General features: G+C 34.7%; 2 protein-coding genes across 2 annotated transcripts; one reads left to right on the forward strand and one right to left on the reverse strand.

The window, feature by feature from the left end:
- Window positions 1–977: 977 nt before the first annotated feature.
- LOC113080557 (cytochrome c oxidase assembly protein COX14 homolog) lies at window positions 978–2357 on the forward strand. Its single transcript, XM_026252720.1, has 2 exons — window positions 978–1136; window positions 2024–2357. Exons 1-2 carry the CDS (start codon window positions 994–996, stop codon window positions 2211–2213), a joined length of 333 nt encoding a protein of 110 aa, XP_026108505.1. The 5' UTR covers window positions 978–993; the 3' UTR covers window positions 2214–2357.
- A 4143-nt stretch (window positions 2358–6500) lies between these two features.
- LOC113080556 (ceramide synthase 5-like) lies at window positions 6501–25221 on the reverse strand. The gene is made up of 10 exons (XM_026252718.1): window positions 24919–25221; window positions 17511–17616; window positions 14892–15022; window positions 14083–14140; window positions 13942–13992; window positions 12295–12387; window positions 11607–11735; window positions 11101–11207; window positions 8113–8269; window positions 6501–7012 (listed from the first exon to the last, which is right to left on the reverse strand). Exons 1-10 carry the CDS (start codon window positions 25089–25091, stop codon window positions 6854–6856), a joined length of 1164 nt encoding a protein of 387 aa, XP_026108503.1. The 5' UTR covers window positions 25092–25221; the 3' UTR covers window positions 6501–6853.
- Between the last annotated feature and the right edge of the window lie 435 nt (window positions 25222–25656).

Genomic DNA, 25656 nt, shown 5'->3' on the forward strand with positions numbered 1-25656 from the left:
CATAAAAATAAATAAAAATATTATAAATAATTCGTTTGGGCGTTAGTATATGGTTAAGCACAAACGTGTTTTTACTTTAGTATCAAAATGGAGTAGGCCTGTTGCCTTTGTTACATTAAAACATTCAGAGCATATGCCTGAAACAGTTGCTATTAAATAATTAACAACTTGTTAAAATTAGTTTTATACGAAACAATAATTTAGAATTATAAAGAAAAGCCAGAGGACACATTTTTAAGAATAATAATACTAACAAAATGCTACAAAAAATGTCTCGCACTCATTTATACTGACTGTCGAACTCATGGCAAAAGCAAACATCACTAGTGCTTCCTTGTGGTTGGTGAATAGAATTACAGTCCGTCAAATTAGGATTGGAGTCTTGTCAATCCATATAGTCAGTTTGACTGAGGACTGATTTGAACAGATTCATCTTCTGCCCGACAGTGTTGCTCTTTAGTCTTTATCATCATCTTCTGAAGAAAAGAAGATTCTGTCCCATGTTGTAGACTCTTGAATCTTTAAGAGAGATGCATGATTCAGATGCACCCACAAAGTCACATGCAAAACACATTTTGGTGATTAAAACTACATATTTAATGATATGCTTGATGTTCATATTGAAAACAATCAGGTAATAATGAATATATATATATATATATATATATATATATATATATATATATATATATATATATATATATATACATTATAGTTAAAAAAATACTATATAAATATATACTATAATCAGCGAGAGAGAGAAAACGAACCATATTAATTCCAATGATTATAAAGACAATGTTAAATCATCTTATGACCAAATTTATACTGGTTTTACATAATTTCAAAATATGAAGGATAATAAGGCAAGTCACGTGATAAACATGGGGAATGTCCATGTTTGAACACAATAAAGCAGAAACCAGAATTGTATTGCTCACTGCTAAAACATACATTTTCAGAAGATTTATTTTAGAAACCCACAAGAAACCTATGAGCGAAAAACGCTTTTACTACATTTGTCCCTTCCGCTTCGCCATACGTTATGAAAAGAAACTGCGCATGCGCAAAAGTAAATCGCCTGACATTGAGAACAGAGCTGCATTTCCTCGTACTTTGAATTGGAGATTTAATAGGTAAGACTCCACATTTGCCATATTTTATGTGAACGCAGTTACATTAAACGACTTAAAACGTTATTTATGTAGAAGAAATATTAATCAAACCCGTTTTGACCTTTTTGCTGGAAAAAGCAGTTGAGATAATAGAGCTGAGATGCAAACTCATGCTGATGTGTGGTAAAACTGAAGAAAAATAGAATTAGTATTCACGAACAAATGGTGCAAGAATACGGCCATGTTTTTGGCTATGTACCATGGTTATACCATAGTATTTTGAATCTATAGCCACGAAAAATACAGATTATAATGATATTATTCATGATATTTCAGATGCTCTTTTTAAAAAACATTTTTTACTTTAAGTTTTACGACAATATTACAACGAAGAAAAAGCAGAACAAAAGACAAGATCAACTTAGTAATGCAACAGATCAAATAATAATAATAAATACGAATAAATAATTATTCGGCAAAACAATGAAAGTGCACAGTCTGTATAATACAATAACGTTTAACTGGAAAAAAAGAAGCTAAGAATCAGTCTACGTCTGACAATAAACACGTTCTGTGACATTGCTTAAAAGAGCCCCAAGCTCTATTAAATGAGTTGTTTTCTAACTTTAGGGAAAAGAGCAAATCTCTAATCCACTGTGTTGGAGTTGAAGGCTTTTAAGGCCTCACATCTTTGACGTGTATCACTGCTTAGTTTTTTGGTAACTAGAATGCTCTGGAAACATTAGTTTTGGCTCACACGACGCTCCCAGTTTTGTTTTTAGTTGGCCAGGAAAAGTTACAGACGTCAAACATTCTTTTTAGGTTTGAGGAACATTCATATTTAATTCCTAAAAACAATCAAATGGGAACGTTCACCGTTTAATAGGATGCTCCTAATGTTTTCACAGATCTGTCATGCTGAGCGGGAAGCGCATCGCTGATGTGGGTTACAAGCTGGTCTCGGGCTCCATGATGCTGTTGACGGTGTACGGCGGATACCTGTGTGTCCTGCGGGCTCAACGCTTCATGCAGAGACAGAAACAGCTGGAGCTGGCGGCACAGAATGAGAGCGCGGCCTCAGAGACCATTAAAGACTGAAGACACTGGCTGTAAATAACCACACAAAGATCACGTGAAGAAACCCACCTGTGTTCATGACCCTCAAAGAGTTAATTTGCCTTTCTGTGGAGTTCTTATGTGTTGTAATATATTAAATGTCCTTATAAAAATCATTTTTCATCAGTGTTTGTGCATGTCCTGTAGATCTGCAGGGATCTCACACCTATTACCAATTGATTTTACCATGTTTTCCAGGTGTGAAAATGGTTTTAAAAGACTATACGTGATGTTTTAGAGCTGAATATGCATTTAGAATATTATATTCTAGTGTTGTTGTCATGAACTCCACTAAAACTGTTAAAATAGTTTTTGTTAATTAGAATAAACCTGAAATAAAACCAATACTAGTTGGAAAACTTAAATGCATCAGTTTACTGAAAACAAATTTAGGTTGGAGTGCTAAAATTATACTATATCTTAAAAACTAAATAGAAAAATATAAAATAAAACGACTATATTAGTAAACACTATAAAAGTGGGGAAAATATTAAATTAACAGTTTTATTCACCATACCAGTGCTTCTCAACTGGTTTTGCTCCAGGACCTAGATATTATTTAAAAATTAATTTAATTATTATTTGCGTTTAGCATTTACAATGCTCTTTATGATCAGAAAATACAAATTTTTCTGTAGTATAGAAATGTCCATTTTATAGATGTCAAAATTGACTACAAGACTGGAAACCATAGTTTCAAAACCCAGACATTACTAGGATGACCAGGGGAACCCTAAACTTATTTAAATTTTCATATATTTCATTTAATCTACCCCGATTTCCAGTGGAAGATGAAAAAAAAAAAAAAAACTCAAATTTTTAATCAAAACAGCATCTCATTACAGAACAAACGCCCAGCTTTCATTTTAATAACCTTATTTGGTTTCCAAAAATAAAAAAGTAAAATGAAAAACAGCACAGGAAACAAATTACAAACACGTCAGAAACCAAAACATAAAGTAACGCAACTGTATATAGGAACTAGATAAAAAAGTTCGTCAAGACAAACTTTAAGTTGGCTTGAGAAAGCCTGACCAGAAAGTCTGAAAAAGTTTGAAAAGTTTGAAAAGTTTGAAAAGATTGAAAAGTTTAAGTTTAAAAAGTTTTAAGTTTGATGGTTTTCAGTCTGAGATAGATAGATAGATAGACAGATAGACAGATAGATAGATAGATAGATAGATAGATAGATAGATAGATAGACACAGTCAGAAGATAGATAGATAGATAGCTAGATAGATATATAGATAGATAGAGAGATAGATAGATAGATAGATAGATAGACAGTCAGAAGATAGATAGATAGTTAGATAGATATATAGATAGATAGATAGTTTGAAAATGTGAAAAGTTTAAAAAGTTTAAAAAGATTTAAGTTTAAGAAGTATAAAAATGACAGTGATTAACATATTGTTAGCATTACAAGCAAGTGACTATCATGTGACAAGCATGTACTTAGCATGATTAGCAAGGTATCTAGCATGTCGCTAGCATAATTAGCAAGTGACTAGCCATGTCGTTAGCATGATTAGCAAGTTACTAGCATGTCACTAGCATGATTAGCAAGTTACTAGCATGTCGCTAGCATGATGTTAACATGATTAGCATGTTTCTAGCATGCGACTTGCATGTTGCTAACATGATTTTAACATGATTAGCATGCGACTAGCATGTTGCTAGCATTATTTTAGCATGATTAGCATGTTGCTAGCATGATTTAGCATGATTAGCATGCGACTAGCATGTTGCTAGCATTATTTTAGCATGATTAGCATGTTGCTAGCATGATTTTAGCATGATTAGCATGCGACTAGCATGTTGGTAGCATGATTTTAGCATGATTAGCATGTTGCTAGCATGATTTTAGCATGATTAGCATGTTGCTAGCATGATTTTAGCATGATTAGCAGGCGACTAGCATGTTGCTAGCATGATTTTAGCATGATTAGCATGTTGCTAGCATGATTTTAGCATGATTAGCATGCGACTAGCATGTTGTTAACATGATTTTTAGCATGATTAGCATGTTGCTAGCATGTCTCTAGCATGATTAGCATGCGACTAGCAAGTTGCTAGCATGATTTTAGCATGATTAGCATGTTGCTAGCCTGATTTTAGCATGATTAGCATGTTGCTAGCATGTCGCTAGCATGATTTTAGCATGATTAGCAAGTTGCTAGCATGATTTTAGCATGATTAGCATGCGACTAGCATGATGCTAGCATGATTTTAGCATGATTAGCATGTTGCTAGCATTATTTTAGCATGATTAGCAGGCGACTAGCATGTTGCTAGCATGATTTTAGCATGATTAGCATGTTGCTAGCATGATTTTAGCATGATTAGCATGCGACTAGCATGTTGTTAACATGATTTTTAGCATGATTAGCATGTTGCTAGCATGTCTCTAGCATGATTAGCATGCGACTAGCAAATTGCTAGCATGATTTTAGCATGATTAGCATGTTGCTAGCATGATTTTAGCATGATTAGCATGCGACTAGCATGTTGCTAGCATGATTTTAGCATGATTAGCATGTTGCTAGCATGATTTTAGCATGATTAGCATGTTGCTAGCATGATTTTAGCATGATTAGCAGGCGACTAGCATGTTGCTAGCATGATTTTAGCATGATTAGCATGTTGCTAGCATGATTTTAGCATGATTAGCATGTTGCTAGCATGTTGCTAGCATGATTTTAGCATGATTAGCATGTTGCTAGCATGATTTTAGCATGATTAGCAGGCGACTAGCATGTTGCTAGCATGATTTTAGCATGATTAGCATGTTGCTAGCATGATTTTAGCATGATTAGCATGCGACTAGCATGTTGTTAACATGATTTTTAGCATGATTAGCATGTTGCTAGCATGTCTCTAGCATGATTAGCATGCGACTAGCAAGTTGCTAGCATGATTTTGGCATGATTAGCATGTTGCTAGCATGATTTTAGCATGATTAGCAAGTTGCTAGCATGATTTTAGCATGATTAGCATGCAACTAGCATGATGCTAGCATGATTTTAGCATGATTAGCATGTTGCTAGCATGATTTTAGCATGATTAGCAGGCGACTAGCATGTTGCTAGCATGATTTTAGCATGATTAGCATGTTGCTAGCATGATTTTAGCATGATTAGCATGTTGCTAGCATGTTGCTAGCATGATTTTAGCATGATTAGCATGTTGCTAGCATGATTTTAGCATGATTAACATGTTGCTAGCATGATTTTAGCATGATTAGCATGCGACTAGCATGTTGCTAGCATGATTTTTAGCATGACTAGCATGTTGTTAGGATAGATAGATAAGTTTGAATAGATAGATAGATAGATAGATAGATAGATAGATAGATAGATAGATGAGTTTGAATATAGATAGATAGATAGATGAGTTTGAATATAGATAGATAGATGAGTTTGAATATAGATAGATAGATAGATAGATAGATAGATAGATAGATAGATAGATAGATAGATAGATAGATAGATAGATAGATGAGTTTGATAGATAGATAGATAGATAGATAGAGTCAGAAGAAAGATAGAGTTAGATGATGATAGATAGATAGATAGATAGATAGATAGATAGATAGATAGATAGATAGATAGATAGATAGATAGATAAATAGATAGATTAGTTTTAATATAGATAGATGAGTTTGATGATAGATAGATAGATAGATAGATAGATAGATAGATAGATTAGTTTTAATATAGATAGATAGATGAGTTTGAATATAGATAGATAGATAGATGAGTTTGATTATAGATAGATGAGTTTGATTATAGATAGATAGATAGATTAGTTTTAATATAGATAGATGAGTTTGATAGATAGATAGATATATAGATAGATAGATAGATAGAGTTTGAATATAGATAGATAGATGAGTTTGAATGAGTTTGAATGGGTTAGTAATAGTACATAGGTTAGTCTGATTGAGTCTAATGGGCTTCAGTGTGTTTAGATTTGAATTTTTGACAGTTGGAGTTCACGGAATGTTCAGATGAGCAGAGGCTTTTCAATGCAAGTCTATGGGATTTTTATGATTTTTAATCTTCAGTTTTATGAAAAGTATAAGTCCGATCAGTCTAAAAAGATATAGCAACTAACTTCAGATCAGTCTGAAGAGCTGGGCTGAGTTTGGAGTTTGTAGAGTTAAAGCTCTAGGAGGAGTAGCAGTCAACAGTTTAGTCTCAGAAGAATAATAATAATAAGAAGTTTAAATACAATATCAGTAAGTTGGCTCTCTCAAGCCAACTTAACTAGAGTACATCCGACAGTTAAAATCTGAAGAGAATAATCTTCCGTGACTTCAGTAAAACGAAGTGTGGAACAGAAACGTCTTCTCAGCTCCCAAAACAAGGAAACGAGGGAATGCAAATATCACTAATTTAATCGTTTTTCTCTTTCACAAGCCTCTCACAGTGGCCATGTTGTCATTAGTGTCCCATCATCACCGGAATGGCGCCCCAAACTCCGTCATAGAGTCTCAAAAGTCCCACATCAGGCTTATTTCATTGGTGTTTTTGTTGTTGGAGTGAGGTACAGGGATGAGGAATAGTCCCCGCTGTGGTATTTCTAGGACACGAGATTGTGCGCGAGGCCAAATGAAGAGAGTATCACCAGTTGTTGTGATTCTGGCTCCAGGTTTTGGAGCCAAAATGGCCGTTTGAGCCATTTTCTCCTCGGGATGAACCCATCTTGAGTCGCTCTTTGGGTATCGTTTCAGTTTCTTCCTCCGAGCTGCTTTCAATGTCACTGCGGTCGTCTTTGGACACCTGGTTTGGACACATTGGGGTTATTAGCTGTAGTACTTTTAATGGTTTGGATGTAGTGAGTAGGGTTAAACATTTTTTAATTATTTTATCAAGTTCAACTGTTTTAATAAGCAGACCAATCCAGCGGTGGGTTTTTAATTAAAGTACTGGTTTGGTTCAGTACTCTGGTTGGGAAATGTTGGTAGGCTTCCTCAAGAGGGCGCTTAAATGCCAAATCCTCCACTCAAAGATTAGGATGAGTTTGTTTTTCCATCAGATTTGGAGAAATGTAGCATTGCATCACTTGCTCAGCAATGGATGCTCTGCAGTGAATGGGTGCCGTCAGAATGAGAGTCCAAACAGCTGATAAAAACATTACTGTAATTCACACCATTCCTGTCCATCAGTCAATGTCTTGAGAAGCCAAAAGCTGTGTATTTGTATTTATTTATTTATTTTTTTTACCTTAAACTGTTGCTTAAAATCTATAATCCATGATAACAGTTTCTCTTTTGGCCAGAAGCGACAGTTAGAAGTAAAAAATGTCTCAGTGATGGATTTGTTTCTTACAAACACACAGATTTTGGCTTCTTAAGACATTAACTGATGGACTGGAGCAGTGTGAATTTACTGTAATGTGTTTATCAGCTGTTTGGACTCTCATTCTGATGCCACCAATTCATTGCAGAGCATCCATTGCTGAGCAAGTGCTACATTTCTCAAAATCTGATGAAGAAACAAACTCCTCCTAATGTTGCATGACCTGAGGGTGAGGAAATGTTAAGTGGAATTGAGTTTTTTAGGTGAACTATTCCTTTGAAACACATTAAACAGATTAAATACATAGTCTGGGATACAAAACCTCTAGAAAACCAACTAGGAAAACAAGTAAAGAAAGCAGACTTACAGCCGAAGCGACTGAGAGACAGAGAGGGAAAGACTCTAAAGCGAGTGAGTTTAGCAGAAATAGGAAAAGATTTCTATCAGGACAGAAGCTGAAAGATGGGAACAGCCTTCCAGCAGCTAGAGAGAAAGATAAAAAGAGAGGAAACGAATGTAACTACACAACATTAAGGTGATCCTCGTGAACATGTGGCTCAGAGCGGCGGGAGTGTGCGCACCTTTCCTCTCATGATGGCTTTGAAGGCGATGCGGGCGATGAGGTAGAACCAGATGATGTGCAGCAACTGCAGCACCAGCAGCAGAGAGTTGAAGAGCCACCAGGACGGGTACGGCCCGATGATCTCCCAGCTCTCGAAGAGCGTCGAGTTCAGGATCCTGCAACATCCAAAACATTTCATCTCATCTAAAACTGCATTATTGTGCATTATCATGCACTCGTATTTTAGCCAGAAACAATGGTTGAAGTAAAAAATTATGGATTTGTTTCTATTGGGGCGTTCACACCAGACGCGACTTGGGCGAATAAATTGCGCGTAGTTGGACGCTTGAACATTTTGAGTTTAATCACTCCATTTGCATGTGGAACTTCACATCAGACTTGAATTTGCGTCATGGGAGGGGCTTCTGCCAGCTGAGTTTACGCAACATTGTGATTTCAACCGCCATTTATTCGGATAATTTTCTAAATTTTACTGTTATCGTGTCATGAAATTTAGATTTAAAAGTATTTCAGGTGAGAATGTAGTTGTTTTAAACTCAAATATGCAGTTTATTTATAAAGACAGCGCCTATTTAAAAATGTGTTTCGCTGATTTCAGAGACGATCAGCTCCATGCGATAAGTGGGAGCTCAGTCTCGACTCGGCTAGTTCTTCTGACTTTTGCCAATAGCTCTGATGTCTCTTTTGTGGTTAAACATGAAAAATAATTCCTCCATTATTTTTTTGGATTTTGCCTCAGATTGCTACATCGTAATCACGTCACTACTAGAGCAAACTCCTGATTGGTTAACACAGTGCAAATTTCCACCAAAGTTCAGATTTTTCAACTCGCAGGAATCACGCCACATGTTGTCTATTCACGTCTTTGCATTGACTTAACATGTAAATCACTCGAGCTTAAAGCTTCATTCGCATCTAGTGTAAAAAAACGAATCTACATCTTATTTACCATTTTGTATACTACTAACATTAGTTTTCATAAAACAAACTTAATATTGACAATGTGTATCATGTGTAACATTTTTCATATATATATATATATATATATATATATATATATATATATATATATATATATATATATATATATATATATATATATATATATATATATAATAGCTTAAAAGTTAAAAATTAAACCTGAAATATCTAACTTTTGTGAATAAAGCACTGTTTCTATCCCATGTATTCAAGAAAACACAGGTGTTGGGAACTAGTGCAAAAAGTATCAACAATAAAAATATTGGATATATTATTATTGGATTAAAAAAATCCACTTAAAGGCGGGCGTAAAAAAATCGTACGGAGGCAGTCACACACGACACGAATTTACTACGATTTGACAAACTCTGACGTAAACATTACGCTTTGAGTCATTTATAAAAATATGGATTCTGAGGCCGAAATTGTTTTCTTTGTGGCAGCTATGGATTTGGACTTTCTGTTCTTAATTAACAACTCGAGGTTAGAAGGCTATTTCTGAATTTGGCAAATTTGGCACAATTCAGAATAAAAAGAAAAGAAAAAAGAAATAGAGCTGTATAATTAACAAAAATTACTACATAGATTACTTATATAAATAATATGTGGGTTTTATCTTCTGATTGGTCAACTTCAGATGGATCGCCAATTCGTCATGAATTTAAACAGACAGTGTCCCATTTTTTTTACATGTTCGAAAATTATCAGAGGTGCTCCTAACGTTCTCGGATCGGTCTGTAATTATTCTCACACAGTACTAGCTGCGAGCATCTGAAACTATCTCCCAAAGGAAAAAAAAACCTCAGCGAGTTCGTACAGCAACAAAAAAATTGCACCGTGTACACCCGCCTTTAATTGAGTTTTTTTAAAAGCACATTTAAAGATTTTATGCTAATCTTGGTGTTTCCGTCCAGTATTTTTCATGTGATATCGCAAAATACACACACACACGCACAAAATAACAAAATAAATATATAGAAACTTAGCTGCTTAGAATCTTCCAAAATAATTTATCAAATTGAATAACATAACAAAAATTCTAATAATCATTATTTACATAAACAGTAATTTGTTGTTTTGATAAAAAAACAATAAAACAATAAAAAAAAAAGATGTAATTAATGTTTGAATTATTATTGAATCTTCAACTTTTAAAACAGCATCCCTAAATCCTCATCCAAATAAAATTTTAGGATATTTTAGGATCTTTTTTTGTGCAACATAAAATCAGTTAAAAATATTTGCAGTCCCCATTGCCATTTTAATTAAAGTTAAACAGGAATTTAATTATAATAACAGCAATGCAATTATTTATATACTTTCTAAATCATTAGTTAATTTGAGATCCTTTAATTTTAATTTGTATAAATGTCGACAATGACAAATACTACCATCATACATACATACTTTAAAGTAATAAAACAATGAACCATTGAAATAATATTTTATTCTTTCCTCCCAATCCTCCCATTTTTTGTCACAGTGCAAAAAATCTTAATGATCCTAAAAATTCAGTTTCTTTCCAAAATGCATGACACTTTTAACACCTTTAATACTTATTTTAGCCTTAATAGTATGCAATATTTAATATAATAGTTTGTGATAAGGTATGAGAGGCCTGTGCTGTATAGTGATTGAGTCACGTCTCCAAACTCTTCACTCATAATTCATTACATAAATAATAAACGATGTGTATGTAACACATGGAACTTATTCGAGACTATATAATTGACCATATATGTTACCGTTGGGTGAAGCAGTCAATAAAACACATCTGTTGACCAATCAGAATCAAGGACACCACTGGAGCTAATGGTTTTCTTAAACATTACAAATAATCTTACTATATATGCATATAACAGTGATTTCAAACAGTGGTTTGGCTCTGCAGGAGACCATCAGCGGCTCTCAAACAGAGTTGATTGGTCTATTATATGAGCGCGCACACACACACACACACACACACACACACACACACACACACACACACACACGTGATACTGACCAGAAGGGGAAAATGACCAGCCTCGTCACAAAGAAGATCATCCCGAACACCACAAACAAGAAGTCACATAAACGCTGGGATTTGGCGTAGTTTGCTAACTTTGCAGCCTGCAAAATAAAAAATAACAAGAAAAATATTAATAAAAAATTAATTGTTGCATTGGGAAAAAATACACTGGGATGGAAATATTCATTTAAATACAGTTAAAAAGTAAAATGTATTGGGGGTCAAACAAAGACTGAAATTAAAATGTGTTAATAAAAATGAATAAAAACTAAATTGATAAATACAAGAACTAATAAAATAAAAACTAAAAATATAACAAATTAAAAAGACATCAATTTGAAAATAAAAAATATCAGTAATAAATAGTATATTAGTGTATATATATATATTCATGCATCATTGAAAATGATGGTAATTATGCATAAAATTTCACATGGCCCCTCATTTAAATGCTAGTTTATGAATATAACAAGACAGTAAAAGCGTTGTTGCACTCTTACCTCCAGCAGGAAGTCAGAAGAGTCGTGAATACACATGACCAGACTCCCAACACGCAACATGTTATTTGCATACGAGAAACTGATCAGACTGATCGTCGCCAGATGATGGACGAACATGATGAGGAAATCCTGCAGAAATACACCAGAAATGTGTTCAAAACTACCAGCAGGACATGAAAATATGATGCAAATGAAATACAGAAGCATCGAGTCAGATTTGTAACTCTTCCTTTCGGCTGGACACAAGCCGAATTCCTCAGATTGTTTCTGCCGTGTCAAATAAAGAAGAACAATCTCTCTCTGTTATGATTCACTCGCTGTAAGTTATTATACAAATCTCTCAGCTTATAATGGTCACTGCCGCGGGCCGTGTCCTAAACAAACAGACAAGCCACGCCCTGAAGACGCTCTGTACATGCGGCTGAAAACCTGACAGATGTGCATCTGACAGCTGTTGATTCAGTTTAAGGCCTTCTCCTTCTCTAACACACCACCTGTTTTAATCTGCATCACATGACGCAGCTGCTGTCGGGAACAATGCTATGTTAAACATGTAAAACTGCAGGATTTTGACCTCATAAGCAACTCGTCTGAGTGTGTCTGATGTGGAGGGAAGTTTAGAAGTGTGAGAGAAGTGAATTAAACACAACAGGAATGAACAGTTGACGTTTGATCCACCAACGCTCACCTTTCTTTTGATGTCAGTGAACTGTGAGAACATGAGCGACCAGTAGAAGGCCAGTTCTGCTATATAATAATTATACAGGCCTGAGGTCAGCACCTGCGACACACACACACACACACACACACACACACACACACACACACACACACACACACAGAGATTATAGACAAGACACTACATCAGAACAAATGGTCAATATGTCAGGTGATAAATAAATAATAACAATAAAATTAAATACACAAATATAAAACAATAAACAATTGCATTAATTTTAAAAGTGTTGTTTTTATAGTGAAATTTTATTCATGATAGTGCAGTTACTCCATAAATTCTCATTATTTTACAATTCAATTTGTTCAAAAGAACAAATTAAATTAAACAACGCAATTAAATATGGCAAAAAACAAGATCTTTTTTTTTTTTTATGTGCATAAAATCAAAAAGTTTTAATGTCAAATTTTATTTTAAGTAAATAAATACAATTAAATAATAAATAAAATCAAATGCATGAAGTGACAGTAATTTTAGGATTCTTTTTTGCAAACTTTAATAACAACTAAGCACATTTACTCCCTAAATCCCTATCATTATTATTATGAATACAACTGAATAAAATACATTTTTGCATTCTCCTTTGAGATTATCATTCAAGTTTTATTTATTTATCATACAGCAATGCAATCATTTATATACTAATTATTTCATTTTAAGATGATATTTAAATCTGCATACATTTGACAGTGACAGATGTTCTGTTAATATAATAAAGTCAATTAAATATAAACTACTACATAATATTTTATGTATTATAATTGAAATCGGTATAATGCGACGCAAGGCGTAGCGCTAATTTCAGTCCGGCGCCATTCGCATTTTCCCGTCCAGCGCCACGTCATTTAATTAGCAAATGCATTTGCGCCCATTTGTGCGCCCATGGGCGTGCTGGTCTAAAAAAAAGAGCTGTGTTCAGGCGCATTGCTATTTTAATGAGCTGAAAATAGACTGCCCCATAGACCAACTCAAACCTGGTCTAAAGTCTGGTTCAATGTTTTTCTTTGTTATTTAAAGAGCGTACATGCTGCTTATTAAACACAGGGACGCACAGCAGCACACAAACATGCCAAATATAAAAATTAAAGGATTGCAATGCTTAATCATTTTTTGTAGGCTAATTAAATATATAAATGCCTACATGTCATAATGGATAGACATCACATATATCAGAATCTATTTGCTCGCACACGAGCAGCTCTGTTTCATCTCGGAGACGCCTTCTGTCTTTGCGCTTGCCAAATTCAGCCGTGTAAATAGCAAATCCATCATGGCACGAGAGCAACTGGCTCTTACAGGGAATGGAAGATGAGACTCTGATTGGTTTATTGCACGTTATGCCCAAAAAACACCCATTACTCATTAAGAGAATAGGGACAACCCGTTTAGACCATGCGCCCGGGCGAGCCATCCATTTTACCGTCATTAAAATAGCAAAAGTGGAATTGAACACGCCCTGAGTGCACCTGTGCCGTGCACTTTACACTTTGAGTTTAGATCGTTAAAATAGGGCCCATTGTGTTTGCAAAAAAGGTACACATAATGGCTAAAAGATTGAATTAAACTTACATTAGAGAATGGACAACATTTAAGCGTTACCTGATAGGGGTAATTGTACCAGCATTGTCTCGTATCCCACATCCAGAGAGACTAGAAAGCACATACACACGCACACAGTCAATTGATAAATTGTATAAATAGACCCTAAAAAAAAAGTCAAATCTTGCAGTTGTAAGTCACCTGCCACAGGAAACGGATCCCATATATAAATATACACAGATAAAATGTAAACCTCCACCTGCAGAGAAATCAGAGAAAACAGATATGAGAAACTCAAATACACGACTGCATGTAAGAGGAACCATAGTACTGCAATCAGTCAAACCAGAGGCCTGATTTTACTGGTGAATCACAGAACGTGGGTGGTGACAACAAATGCATCTGAACACAACCAGCAAAATCAGGAAAGACCACATACGACTCTGTTTCCAAAATATAGGACGAATTAGGGAAAAATGTAAAAACTTCAACATGCATTTATACATTTACAGCCTTCTAGAGCACTTACATTGCAAAACTTTGATTGACATAAAAACTGACCAATGCAGGAGCAGTCTCCACCCACTACTACTCCAGGAGTATTTTTCCATTCAATTTCTATTTAACCTTCAAAATATTCCTCAGTAAATATTTCTAATGAAGCAAACCAAGAGGAATTACACTAGAAACTGGAAGTATGGTGTAGTGCAAATATTATTGATAAATCCCTCATTACTTTCAATAAAAGCATTAAATAAATGAATAAATGTAAATGCATACATTTCTCAATTATATTTTTGAATGGCATTTCCACATGCTAAATGATGAATAAAGTAAGATAAAAAAATACAGCAAATATTCCTGTTAAATTTCTCATCACTTTCAATAAAAGTGTCTAATAAATGTAAAAATTCAGGGTTTAAATTCCATGTTTTTATATGGTACAGCACTAGCATGCATGTGTGCTTTAAAAAAATGCAATTAAAATAAATGGAAAAATGAAACCATACATGCTCTCGCAAAACTTGGTTCTAGTGCTGGGTTTGTCCTGGTTCCTCCGTTGTCGAAACCATCGCTGGATCTTCCTCACATCCCAGTCCAGCTGCTTAGACAGACCCTCTAAGTGCCTCGAGTCCGGGGACTGAAATCAAACAAAGACAAATGGAGAGAAAATGTAATCATGTAAGCATAATTCTGAAATTATGTATACACTGTAGCTAGCATGTGATGTATTTGTCCTAAATACACACGGGCATTTAATGTTTTCACACTATTTGCTTAATTTGACAGAACTACAGCTAAACAGGAAATGACACAGAATTAGAATTCCATAAAATGTATAGTTTAAAACTGAGAGTTACGGTCCTTGATTCTGATTGGCTGAGCCACGTTCTAAGCTGCTACAAACATACGCCTTTGTTTACGTTTGTGTGTTGCTCGGCAACCACTTTGTTGGAACCACAACAACCACATTGTTTGGTGTAAGAATACTGTTTTCATTAATATCATTACACTTCATTTTTTATTTTGTGAAACATTACTACGTATGGAATAACTGTTTTATAAAAGCAGTAAGCCCTGTGAAGCCATGGTTTACAGTAAATTTATAACAGCTAACACCCTTTAGCTGTTATAAATTCACTATAAACCATGGTTTCTTGGGGCTTATTGTTTTAGTAACTCAATTGATTTGATTCTACTTATGTCTTATATCTCAAGATCTTAACCGATACATTTTTACATTAACAAATTCTTAATAAATAAATTTTTAATGTAATAAAACATTTGTAAGGTAAATAATTTTCTGACGTGAAAATTGTTATAGCCGTAATTTATGTTAAAGGGGGGGTGAAATGCTATTTCATGCATACTGAGTTTTTTCCACTGTTAAAGAGTTGGATTCCCATGCTAAACATGGACAAAGTTTAAAAAATTAAGTTGTATGTTTGAAGGAGTATTTCTGTTCCAAAAATACTCCTTCCGGTTTGTCACAAGTTTTGGAAAGTTTTTTTCGAGTATGGCTCTGTGTGACGTTAGATGGAGCGGAATTTCCTTATATGGGTCCTGACGCACTTCTGCCGGAAGAGCGCGTGCTCCCGTATAGCAGAGCACTGAGAGCACAACAGACTTCACTGATCAGAGCGAGAGCGTCGCGAAATGTCACAAAAGAAGTGTGTTTTTGGTTGCCAGGGCAAGACAACCCTGCACAGATTACCAAAGAAAAAACAGCATTAAGGGACCAGTGGATGGAGTTTATTTTTACAGAGCATCAACGGAGTTGGGCAAGTGTTTGTGTTTGTTCCCTGCATTTCTAAAATGCTTGTTTTACAAACAAGGCCCAGTTTGACGACGGATTTGCGTATCGTTTATTTCTTAAGGATGATGCAATCCCAACGAAAAAAGGGTCACGATTGTGTGTTGGAACCACAGGCGGTGAGTAAAACTGCTTCAAATATCTCTGCCTCGTTAGTGCGTCCGCCTCCCATGGGAGACCCGGGTTCGAGCCCCGCTCGGAGCGAGTCGTTGCTGCTGCTGCTCTCGTTCAGTTTCAGCCTTCACAGCTGTCACAGCTTCCAAACGCTGTCAACGCAACTGACGCTCGTGATTCTTTAGCTCCGCCCACACGTCACGCCTCCAGGCGCTCGTGTTTTTCCGGGAAAAATCGGTACAGACTATCTTTCTCTTATGAATATAATAAGACTAAAGACTTTTTGGAGTTATGAAGGATGCAGTACTACTCTATAGGTACTCAAGATTAACAGGATATTGAGTGAAAACGAGCATTTCACCCCCCCTTTAAAATTTATGTAAACCACAATAAATATTAAATAAGTTACATTTATTTTAGTGTTTCTTTTTCTTTTTGTCAGTTGGAAATAATGTATTTATAATGGGTTTTGACAAAGTCTTTAAAGTCTGGGTCTGAGACAAATGTAAATAAATTATAGTTTTCATTCAAAAGACAAAAAACAAACAAACAAACAAAAAAAACTGAAAATAAAATAAAACGCAGAACATAAATAAGCTGAAGTCAACGTAAAAATTTGTGTAAATCACACAATAAATGATGAATTAGTTGCACTTATTTAATTTTATCTTTATAACTATTTTAATTTAAAAAATATATATTTATTACAGATTTTTTACATTGCAAGTTTTAAAGTCTGGGTCTGGGACAAAATGTAATAAATTATAGTTTTCATAAAAAAATATATAAATATTTATATATATATAACATATAAAAACAACAGCAACAACAAAAGTAGAACATAAATTGCTTTAATATAATAAATCAAATACACAAAGATGCCTGAAGTTCAAGAAAGACTATTTACAGCAGCTCTACAAACAGGCCTTTGATGATTGTAAAGAGCGTCACAACTCTATTCACATGTTTGCTAATGTTAAACCTGTTTGAGCTGTATTTATAGTCAGTTTCTAGACTAAAGTTGAAGATATTGCTCTGTGGGCCTCATAAAACACACACACAGTAACAGCAGAAAATTAACAGGTTCATAAAAGAGAAAACCCAGGGATAATAGACTAAAAATGCAAATGTATTTTAATCATATTACTTCACATGGAGCCTCAACTTTGGTGAATGACTCTCTCTCATGGCATTAGCATACCTTTGTGATGGATGTAAACACTTTCTCCAGGACAGCGTTGGGCTGAGCTTTCCGACTCAACTCCGTCTGGATCTGAAGGATGGAGGCACACGGACCCGCGATACACCTGCGGGACGAAAGCAGAGATTAAACATCTTATCCTTTGGCATCTACACAAATTTACAGATTTACATACCTTCCTACTATTCTAGATCAAAACCAAACACTTAAATAAACTGTTTTACAGATCTTATTACTATGGTGGTTTGGCATAGTTTTCAAGCTACATCGACTCAGACCTTCAGACTGATCTGACATGTTATAATCATGCTATCAATGTGCTAAAACATGCTAACAACATGCTAACATGCTACCAACTTTGCGTATACATTTGAACAATGTGCTACGTTAAAAACATTTTTTTTAATTTAATTAAATCTTCGAAATTCAAGCTTTTTAAAGCGATTTCAAACATTCAAACAAGGCTTTGTCAGGCCAGCATTTAAGTTGTCCTTTTATTCAAACAAATCAAATTAACACAATTAACATAGTTCTAGAAAAAGGGGGAAAAAAAGTCCCAAAACTTAAAGTAAAAAAAATAAAAAGTTAAACTTAGTGGCTAGTTTAACTAGTTTTCTTTTCTGACAGCACATTACAAAAAGCCATTGATTTGACTCATGCAAAATCCAGCTACATTCCTAAAACCTCACTGAATGCAAATTTCTTTGAAAACTATGAACATCATGGTGTTTTCCAAACATTGCACTTAATTCAACCATTGAGCTGAATTTTGAGCAAGAAAATCTTTTGCAAAAGATGCATTTTTGGCAAAAAAATATTCACAAAAATATGTATTTTTGTAAAAAAAAATGTTAAGTAAAATTAGAAAATAATTATAATTGTTAAATAAAAATATTTTTTTTCATTTATATATATATATATATATATATATATATATATATATATATATATATATAAAATTTATTTCAGATTTTTATTGTAGGCTATTTTATGTTTTTCATTGAAAATTGTTAATGCTCTTAGCAATAATTGATATTATTTGATCAAAAAAATGGCTTCTGAAAATAAATCCAAAAATACACAGGCAAAATAAAGAAAACACAAAAAAACTCACAAGCGAAAAAAAATTAAAACAAAACTTTTCATAATTTCTCATCAAGTAAAAAAAAACATTAATGAGTAAATGGAAAAACATATGCAATTTCACACAATGCAATTTCTGAATGCCATTTTCACAACATCTCCAAAAGCTGTTAAGATGCTATAATTTTCCTTTAAATAATACAATTATATAAAACTATTAAACTAAAATAAAAAAGTGCATGGAATGAAAAAGTGAAAGCAATTTTGAGATAAAAAAAATAAAATAATGAATTATCATTATTTTTTGGCAAATTTTGAAAACTACACAACAGAGTTTCTGTAATTCAACTTTAAAATGTATGAGTTTCATTAATTGATTTTCTAAACTCTTGTTCATTTATCATCACTTAGAAATGTTAATTGAAATGTAAGTTTTGGTCAAATATAGTCATTCTTATTGCAGATATGTACTGTATTTAAACAACACATAACAACAAAAATGGCAGTTAATTGTGGTCAAAGTTCTTAATATAAAACTCGCTCCATGTCTCTCAAATAAAACCGGACCAGCTTAATAAACACACCGCTCACTGGCCGTACTAGCAATGTGTTGGCAATGGTTGTTTTCACCAGTTCATTAACCCAGAATTGGCACACGCGGGTGAACTATGTCTCATGGCCCATTATACTTCCCCCACCAGCCCACAGACTATAAATAGTGAACTGCAGAATCTGACCCTCACCTTAAAAAGCTTACAATATGTCTTAACTAAAGATATTTTGTGTTTCTCATTGCGAAGTTAAGCATCTATGGCTAAGACTCAAACAGAGTTTTGTAAACAGTGACGTTCCCTATTTAACACATTCACAATATTCCCTTTGCCAGCAGGGTCAAAGTGACACGTGGGTCTAAAAATTAGCCCGCTGAGAAAGAGACTACATTAAAATCTCAGCTCGTTCAACAATAAACAGATGTTTTGAACAATACAATCTCAGTTAATCTGTGAAAGCCAGTCTCAGCAAAAATCTCAATCACTAAAGCTGCACCAGCCGGACTTGGCGTGTTGCATCACATGACCGTCTGTGTTTTGTTTCAGGACGGTGGGCTGCAGAAGACACAAACGGTCAGCTCCAAGAGAGCAGAGTCCTCATGGGACAAGGGCTTTTCCTAGTTTGAGACAATAGAAGGTCTTTTCAAAGCACACAAGTGATCTTTTGTTGGGTATAAAACCTGATTTAGGTGCATAAATGCCTGTTTAAACTGGGAAAATAAAATAATAAGAAAAAAATAATAAAAAAAAGTGTTATTCATCAGTATTTTACTCTTGTTTTCCCATTACAAATACCAAACATTTACTTGAGAAGGAAGATTATTATGACAAGATAGTCTTGTTTTCTGAGAAATTCATCAAAATTAAGTTTAAATTTACAATTGTGTTACGTTTAAACTAGCGGGACACTCTGTGCTCTTTCATTCTCTTTCACATATTTTAGTAATCATCGTAAATTAAATAGAATTAAAAACTAAACATTTTTTATGTGAAAACCATTTTAGAAATGTACTTTCTAAAAATTAAAAAAAAAAGTGGAAAATGAACTCCTCCTCAAAATGTACTGCAATGTTTTATAATCAAAACTTTTCATAATATCAATATTGACAAATGCATACCGTTGGAAAAGTCTGAGTCTTTGAGTTCTAGCAAAAATATTTGCTGTGCGCAAATATCTATCAGCTGGGTGAGAAAAATCACTTGGTTTTCCAAATAATTTAAGTGTATTTTTCTCACCACACTGAAACTGAAATGTAATTTTTATACATGCTTAGAAAAGAAGACTTAAGTAATTCTTTTCAAGTATAGTCATGGCCCATTTTTTCAGTTTTGTGTGAAATTGTCAAATTTGCTTTATTTCCTCATTTTTTTTTATTTGTTCCAAAATCCACAAAGGGAATAAATTTGTGTATAGCAAAACATATGTAATTGCAATACTATTCTGTGAGAAATACATAATTTTCTGGAAATTTTCAAGGGTGCCAATACTTTTGGCCATGAATGTAAATGTATCTTGATATTAAAAAAAGTTTTTATATCAGTACTGGAAAACAAAGCAAAGCTGAGGAAGAACTGCACTTCTTTATATGAACTATGAAAGGGAAGTAGAGCATTTCCATGCTGGTTTGAACGAAATCACAAGGTTTTGAAGAGCTTCTGAAACAAACAGTGATGACCCAAAACGAAGCGCTAACAAGCAACAGCACTGGTGCTCTGTGAAACAGGATGAAGTGGGGCAACAGCTCAGAGTCAAAAGCTGAATGCGGATCACTGATGTCACACACATCATTTCTGGCACAGATTTTGCTGATGCTGTCATAGCAGGGATACTGAATGATTAACGTTTTGCCTATTGTGTGGGCGTTTGTGTATCAGGCTCGTGTTCAGTGCTTCATGCAACCTCGCCATGCCAGGACAACCAGCTAACAACGTTTCCCATTTCCTCACTAATTCGATTTCGTGAAACATGACCTGAGCGTGACCCATGTGCGTGGACACTTGATCTGTGTGTCTCTATGTCTTAACCGGACGTAAAAGCAGAATGTGACACCTGCCCCTGAAAAAAATTCAGCTCAACGTAACCCCAACAAACATCTACAGATAACTCAATGACTAATAAAATGATGTGACAGCTCAAGGTTAAAGGGAGAGTTCACCTAAAAATTAAAATTCGGTCATCATTTACTGACCTTAATACCTGTAGGAGTTTCTTTCTTCTGCTTAACGCTAAAAAAGATATTTTGAAGAATATGGGTATCTGGATAGTTGGCTGTAGCCATTGACTTCCAAAGTGTTTCCTTCTATATTGACTATGGAAGTCAATGGCTACCATCAACTGAGGGCGAGTAAATGACAGAATTAGAATTTTTGGGTGAACTTTCCCTTTAACTTCAAATAAACATAAAGAGAATTACATTTTGATAATCACATACTTAAGAGGTTTTCAATGTTAAGTTTTTAGAATAAGCTAAAGATACGAATGAAAATTTTACCAACAATTAGATTTAAATCTAATGCTTTACCAAATGTAATGCGTCAGAAAACAAGAAATTTGGGTACAATTGAATTCAATACAGTTGAGAGTCTTTACAAAATTTCAAATTAGGTTGATTTGATTACAGTTTTACACTAAATCATACGATGCATCATGGAATCAGATTTTTGATTATCATTCAGTTCAAAAATCGAGATTTGATCTTATTAGTACAATTCATAACTTAAAGATCATTAACATCACTGTGAAATACTTAAAAAAAAAACAATAACCATGTTTTCCATTTAGACCACATTTATTTAAAATAAATTTAATAATACAAAAATCCCAACATCATTAAAACCAAGTACAACCCAGATTTAAGATTTGAATTTCTGATGGTTTGAATCCATTAACTTAACCATGTTTTTCCCCCTACATTGAAATTTTGGGCCACTAAAAAAGTTACTGCTTAAGTGGCTTTCAAAAGAATTAATGCATAATTAATATTTTTCAATCCAGGATAAAAAAAAAATCTGAAAAATGCTTTTAAACTCTAGTTGGTAAAGTGACGACTGGAGTGGTTGTTCTGAATTTATAGTTTTTTTTAATTTAATCCTAAATTAAAAACTGTCAAATTCAAAAGAGGCTGCGGTTGCTTATATGTTCCAAAAATAACTAGTATATCCTATGTAAAATTATAATGTAATTGAATATGTTATTTGTTAGTTAAATGCAATGATATAATCAAATAAGATGCCACATACTCATGACAATGCATGTAAGTTAAAACCAGACCAAGGCAACGTTTGATTCAGAAAGACCCAGTAATCCCACAGTACTAGAGCTGTCTAGAGCATTAACTATTCAGTGACAGACTTAACTCTAGAGGGAAGGATCCTGGAAACGGGTGTTGACACATTTCCAGAACAGCCCTGTGAATCGATTTCAGTTTATGCAGTATTCACATATTTCAGTATATTTGCGAAGTAATGAAAAAGATCCCCTCTTTAAATTCCCCTAATATATCAACAAAATAACTTTGAGTCTGAAATCTGTTGAGTTCCATAAAACTGAACTGCTAGAATATCATTAAAAACTCCCATAGTTAAAAAAAGAAAAGTCTCTGGTTTAGATGTTTAAGACCGTCCAAGTGTGTAACTGATCATTGCTAAAGCACATCAACACTATCTGTGGTCTGCAGTTGCCACTGATAAATAAATGAAGAGAGAGACTGCTGAAGTCATCCTGACCGAATGCATGCAACTGCCCCCCTGTAACCAGACCAACCCCCTCTGGACCAACTAGGCTAATTGGCCTCCTCAGCGGCTCGGTCAGACCCCAAACATGAGGACATGACAGTGAAACATGACATGGGTGTTTGTTTGACAACGCTCTTCTGTGAAACCAAGACGGCCAGCACAACAAAAGAAGCCCTATTAACCCAGAGTCAATGTGATATGTTCAATCAGGAAACTAAACAACCATGAACCATCATAAACCATGAACCGGTCCATAAACTGAACACTCCTCGAGAGATACTGAACATTTACGAGTCCTTTGGCAAGAATGAAGTCTGGTGGGATTTGCAGAACTTGCTTATCCACAAACAAAGCTTTAGACTTCTCTGAAGGAAAATCGAACAACTAAACAGTGATGAGAAACGTTGTAACTTGGAAAGAAAAACAAACAAACAAACTAAAATATAGAGAATGTAAAACGAGAGTTAACGAGATATTTTTTTTCCATCTAGTTGCCAATGCAACATTTCTCATTTCCATTTAGTTTAAGTTAACGCTCTAAAATAATTAAAACTGAAATAAAAATGTATAAGTCCTATATAGACATGTTAATAAAATGATAAATTATGTTACTAATATTTTATCTAAAATTAGCATGGAAAATATATCAATAAGAACAAATTCAAAATACTAATAAAACCTACAGAAGTTGGCTATTTCAATTAACACTATTTAATATGTAACTTGTATGTAATCTGAAAAGACTGGACCCAAAACAAAAGCATCAAGAAAATTGACACAACTACGTCAATGTTTCACACATTTTAATAGGAAACCAAAAAACATTTGGTGATGCCTTGTGTCCAAGTTGGTTCTGTGGACTGGTTTCACTCGCTGTTTTTAGCGACGTGCCACAAACCACGTAATTGAAACAAGTCAAAGGCAAATTTTAAACCATGTTAACAGAACTGGTGCGATTAGAATCAAATCCATAAATACTTTTACCTCAACTGGATTGGTGAGAAGTAGTTTCTCCTATTCTCCTAACAGGTTCCTCAAGATACTCATCATACTCCAATGAAACCTAAAGCAGCCAAACTAATAAAAAAGAGGTTGTTTTGGACGTAACACATTGGAGGCATTCATTATACATGAACAAACTCATTATTGAGTAATTCGTCTTTTTAAAATGTTTAGTTTTAAATTAATAGTTCACCCAAAACTGAAAGATTCTAATGCATTACTCACACTTAATTTAACGAACCTACAGAACCTTTAAGTCATTATTAACTTTGTTACACAAGCAGTTTAGTGGGTTTTTTTTAGAGCTTGACAGCACCGGTTCCCATTCACTTTCAATTTATGGAAAAAAAGCAGCGTGAACATTGTACCAAATGTCTCCTGTCATGTTCCACGTATAAATAAATCTTCAAAAACCATTAAAGGGTTTTCAAAAAACCTGATGGTGGATAACCTTTGACAGAAAAGGGTTGCTCATTTTTGAGCGCGCTGTGCCTTTAAAACCAAGCTTTCCTGACACACTGATGTCATTTCCACTCAAGGTCCCTTGAATTCAAAGCATATTTGAGAAATGACACGTTTTATACAGTACATGCATCACATGCTCTTCTAAAGCTGTGGTGTTCATTTCTGACACTATTTCAGAAATTGTGCAAAATCAACATTAGGAAACTCATAACACATGTGCCTGCACTTCTGCTTAACAAGGAGGTCTGACTAAAAAGCATGCTTTTGAGAGTGAGAGTGGGATGAAAAAAAGGACACATAAAAAGCAAAGAAAAATAAATGCAATCCTCATAATAAGTCGAGGCCTTAAGCTGGTCAGCTGACAGATGCATCAGGCTGCAAGTTCATAACCCTAAGGCTTGAAATTCTTCTCACGTTCAAACCAGCCCAAATGGACTTCAAAAGGCATTTTTTGTTAGACACGTGCATGCATAAGCTAAACGTTCAGTATTAAGAAAGCATGTATATATCACTTAAAGCTAGACTGAATTGTTGGATGGTCCCAAAGGCGTCCAGTCAAAATCAAACCATACCTCTCGAAAAAGATCCGCACCGCGAAGATCCCGAAGGCCAGCGGCAGCGCGGAGAGCAAGTGGCCGGCTTTCGGGTACTCCACCCCGGGCGCAGGGTCGGCCAGATCCGCCCAAGTGACATTGTGCGGAAGCCAGAAGCGCTCGTTCCAGAACCAGGCTGAGAGCGCAGCCATGTCAGGAAGAAAACAAACTAACTTAGAGGTTTAGAGAGGATAGAGGATACAGAGAAAGAAGATTTGCGGGTGGGAAACAATTCACCGCCCCCTTTCTCCCTCTCTCTTCCTCTGGAGTGTGTGTGTGTGTAGACGTGTTGAAGGTGTTTCCACACACACTCGTCACGAGGAAGTGCACTGATCCACCGCACTACGTAGAGCACAAAGCATGTTACGACATTACAAAATGATCATTAATAATACATAATGCATAGAGTAAAGAAAGGTATTATTGCTGTTGCGTTTTGCATATTATCAGCGAGCTATTGTGATCGAAAACGTAGTTATAAACATCATTGTTTAAGCAAAAAATTAAAAACGGCTCTTTGAATCGATTCTTTAAGCGAGCCGAGCGAACGAATCGATTCGCTAGAATGAATCTTACATGTCGTCGCATAATAATGACAACTTCGCCGCTTGTTATATGGTGCCCCGTTGTGGACAAACTATGAATAACAACTGTAACAAAATGTATTTATTGTTTGACATCGGTCAAGGGCTTGAATATGTCAACATTTACCACAAT

This window comes from Carassius auratus, unplaced genomic scaffold (genome assembly GCF_003368295.1).
Source record: "Carassius auratus strain Wakin unplaced genomic scaffold, ASM336829v1 scaf_tig00031568, whole genome shotgun sequence".
In the NCBI taxonomy this organism is placed as follows: Eukaryota; Metazoa; Chordata; class Actinopteri; order Cypriniformes; family Cyprinidae; genus Carassius; species Carassius auratus.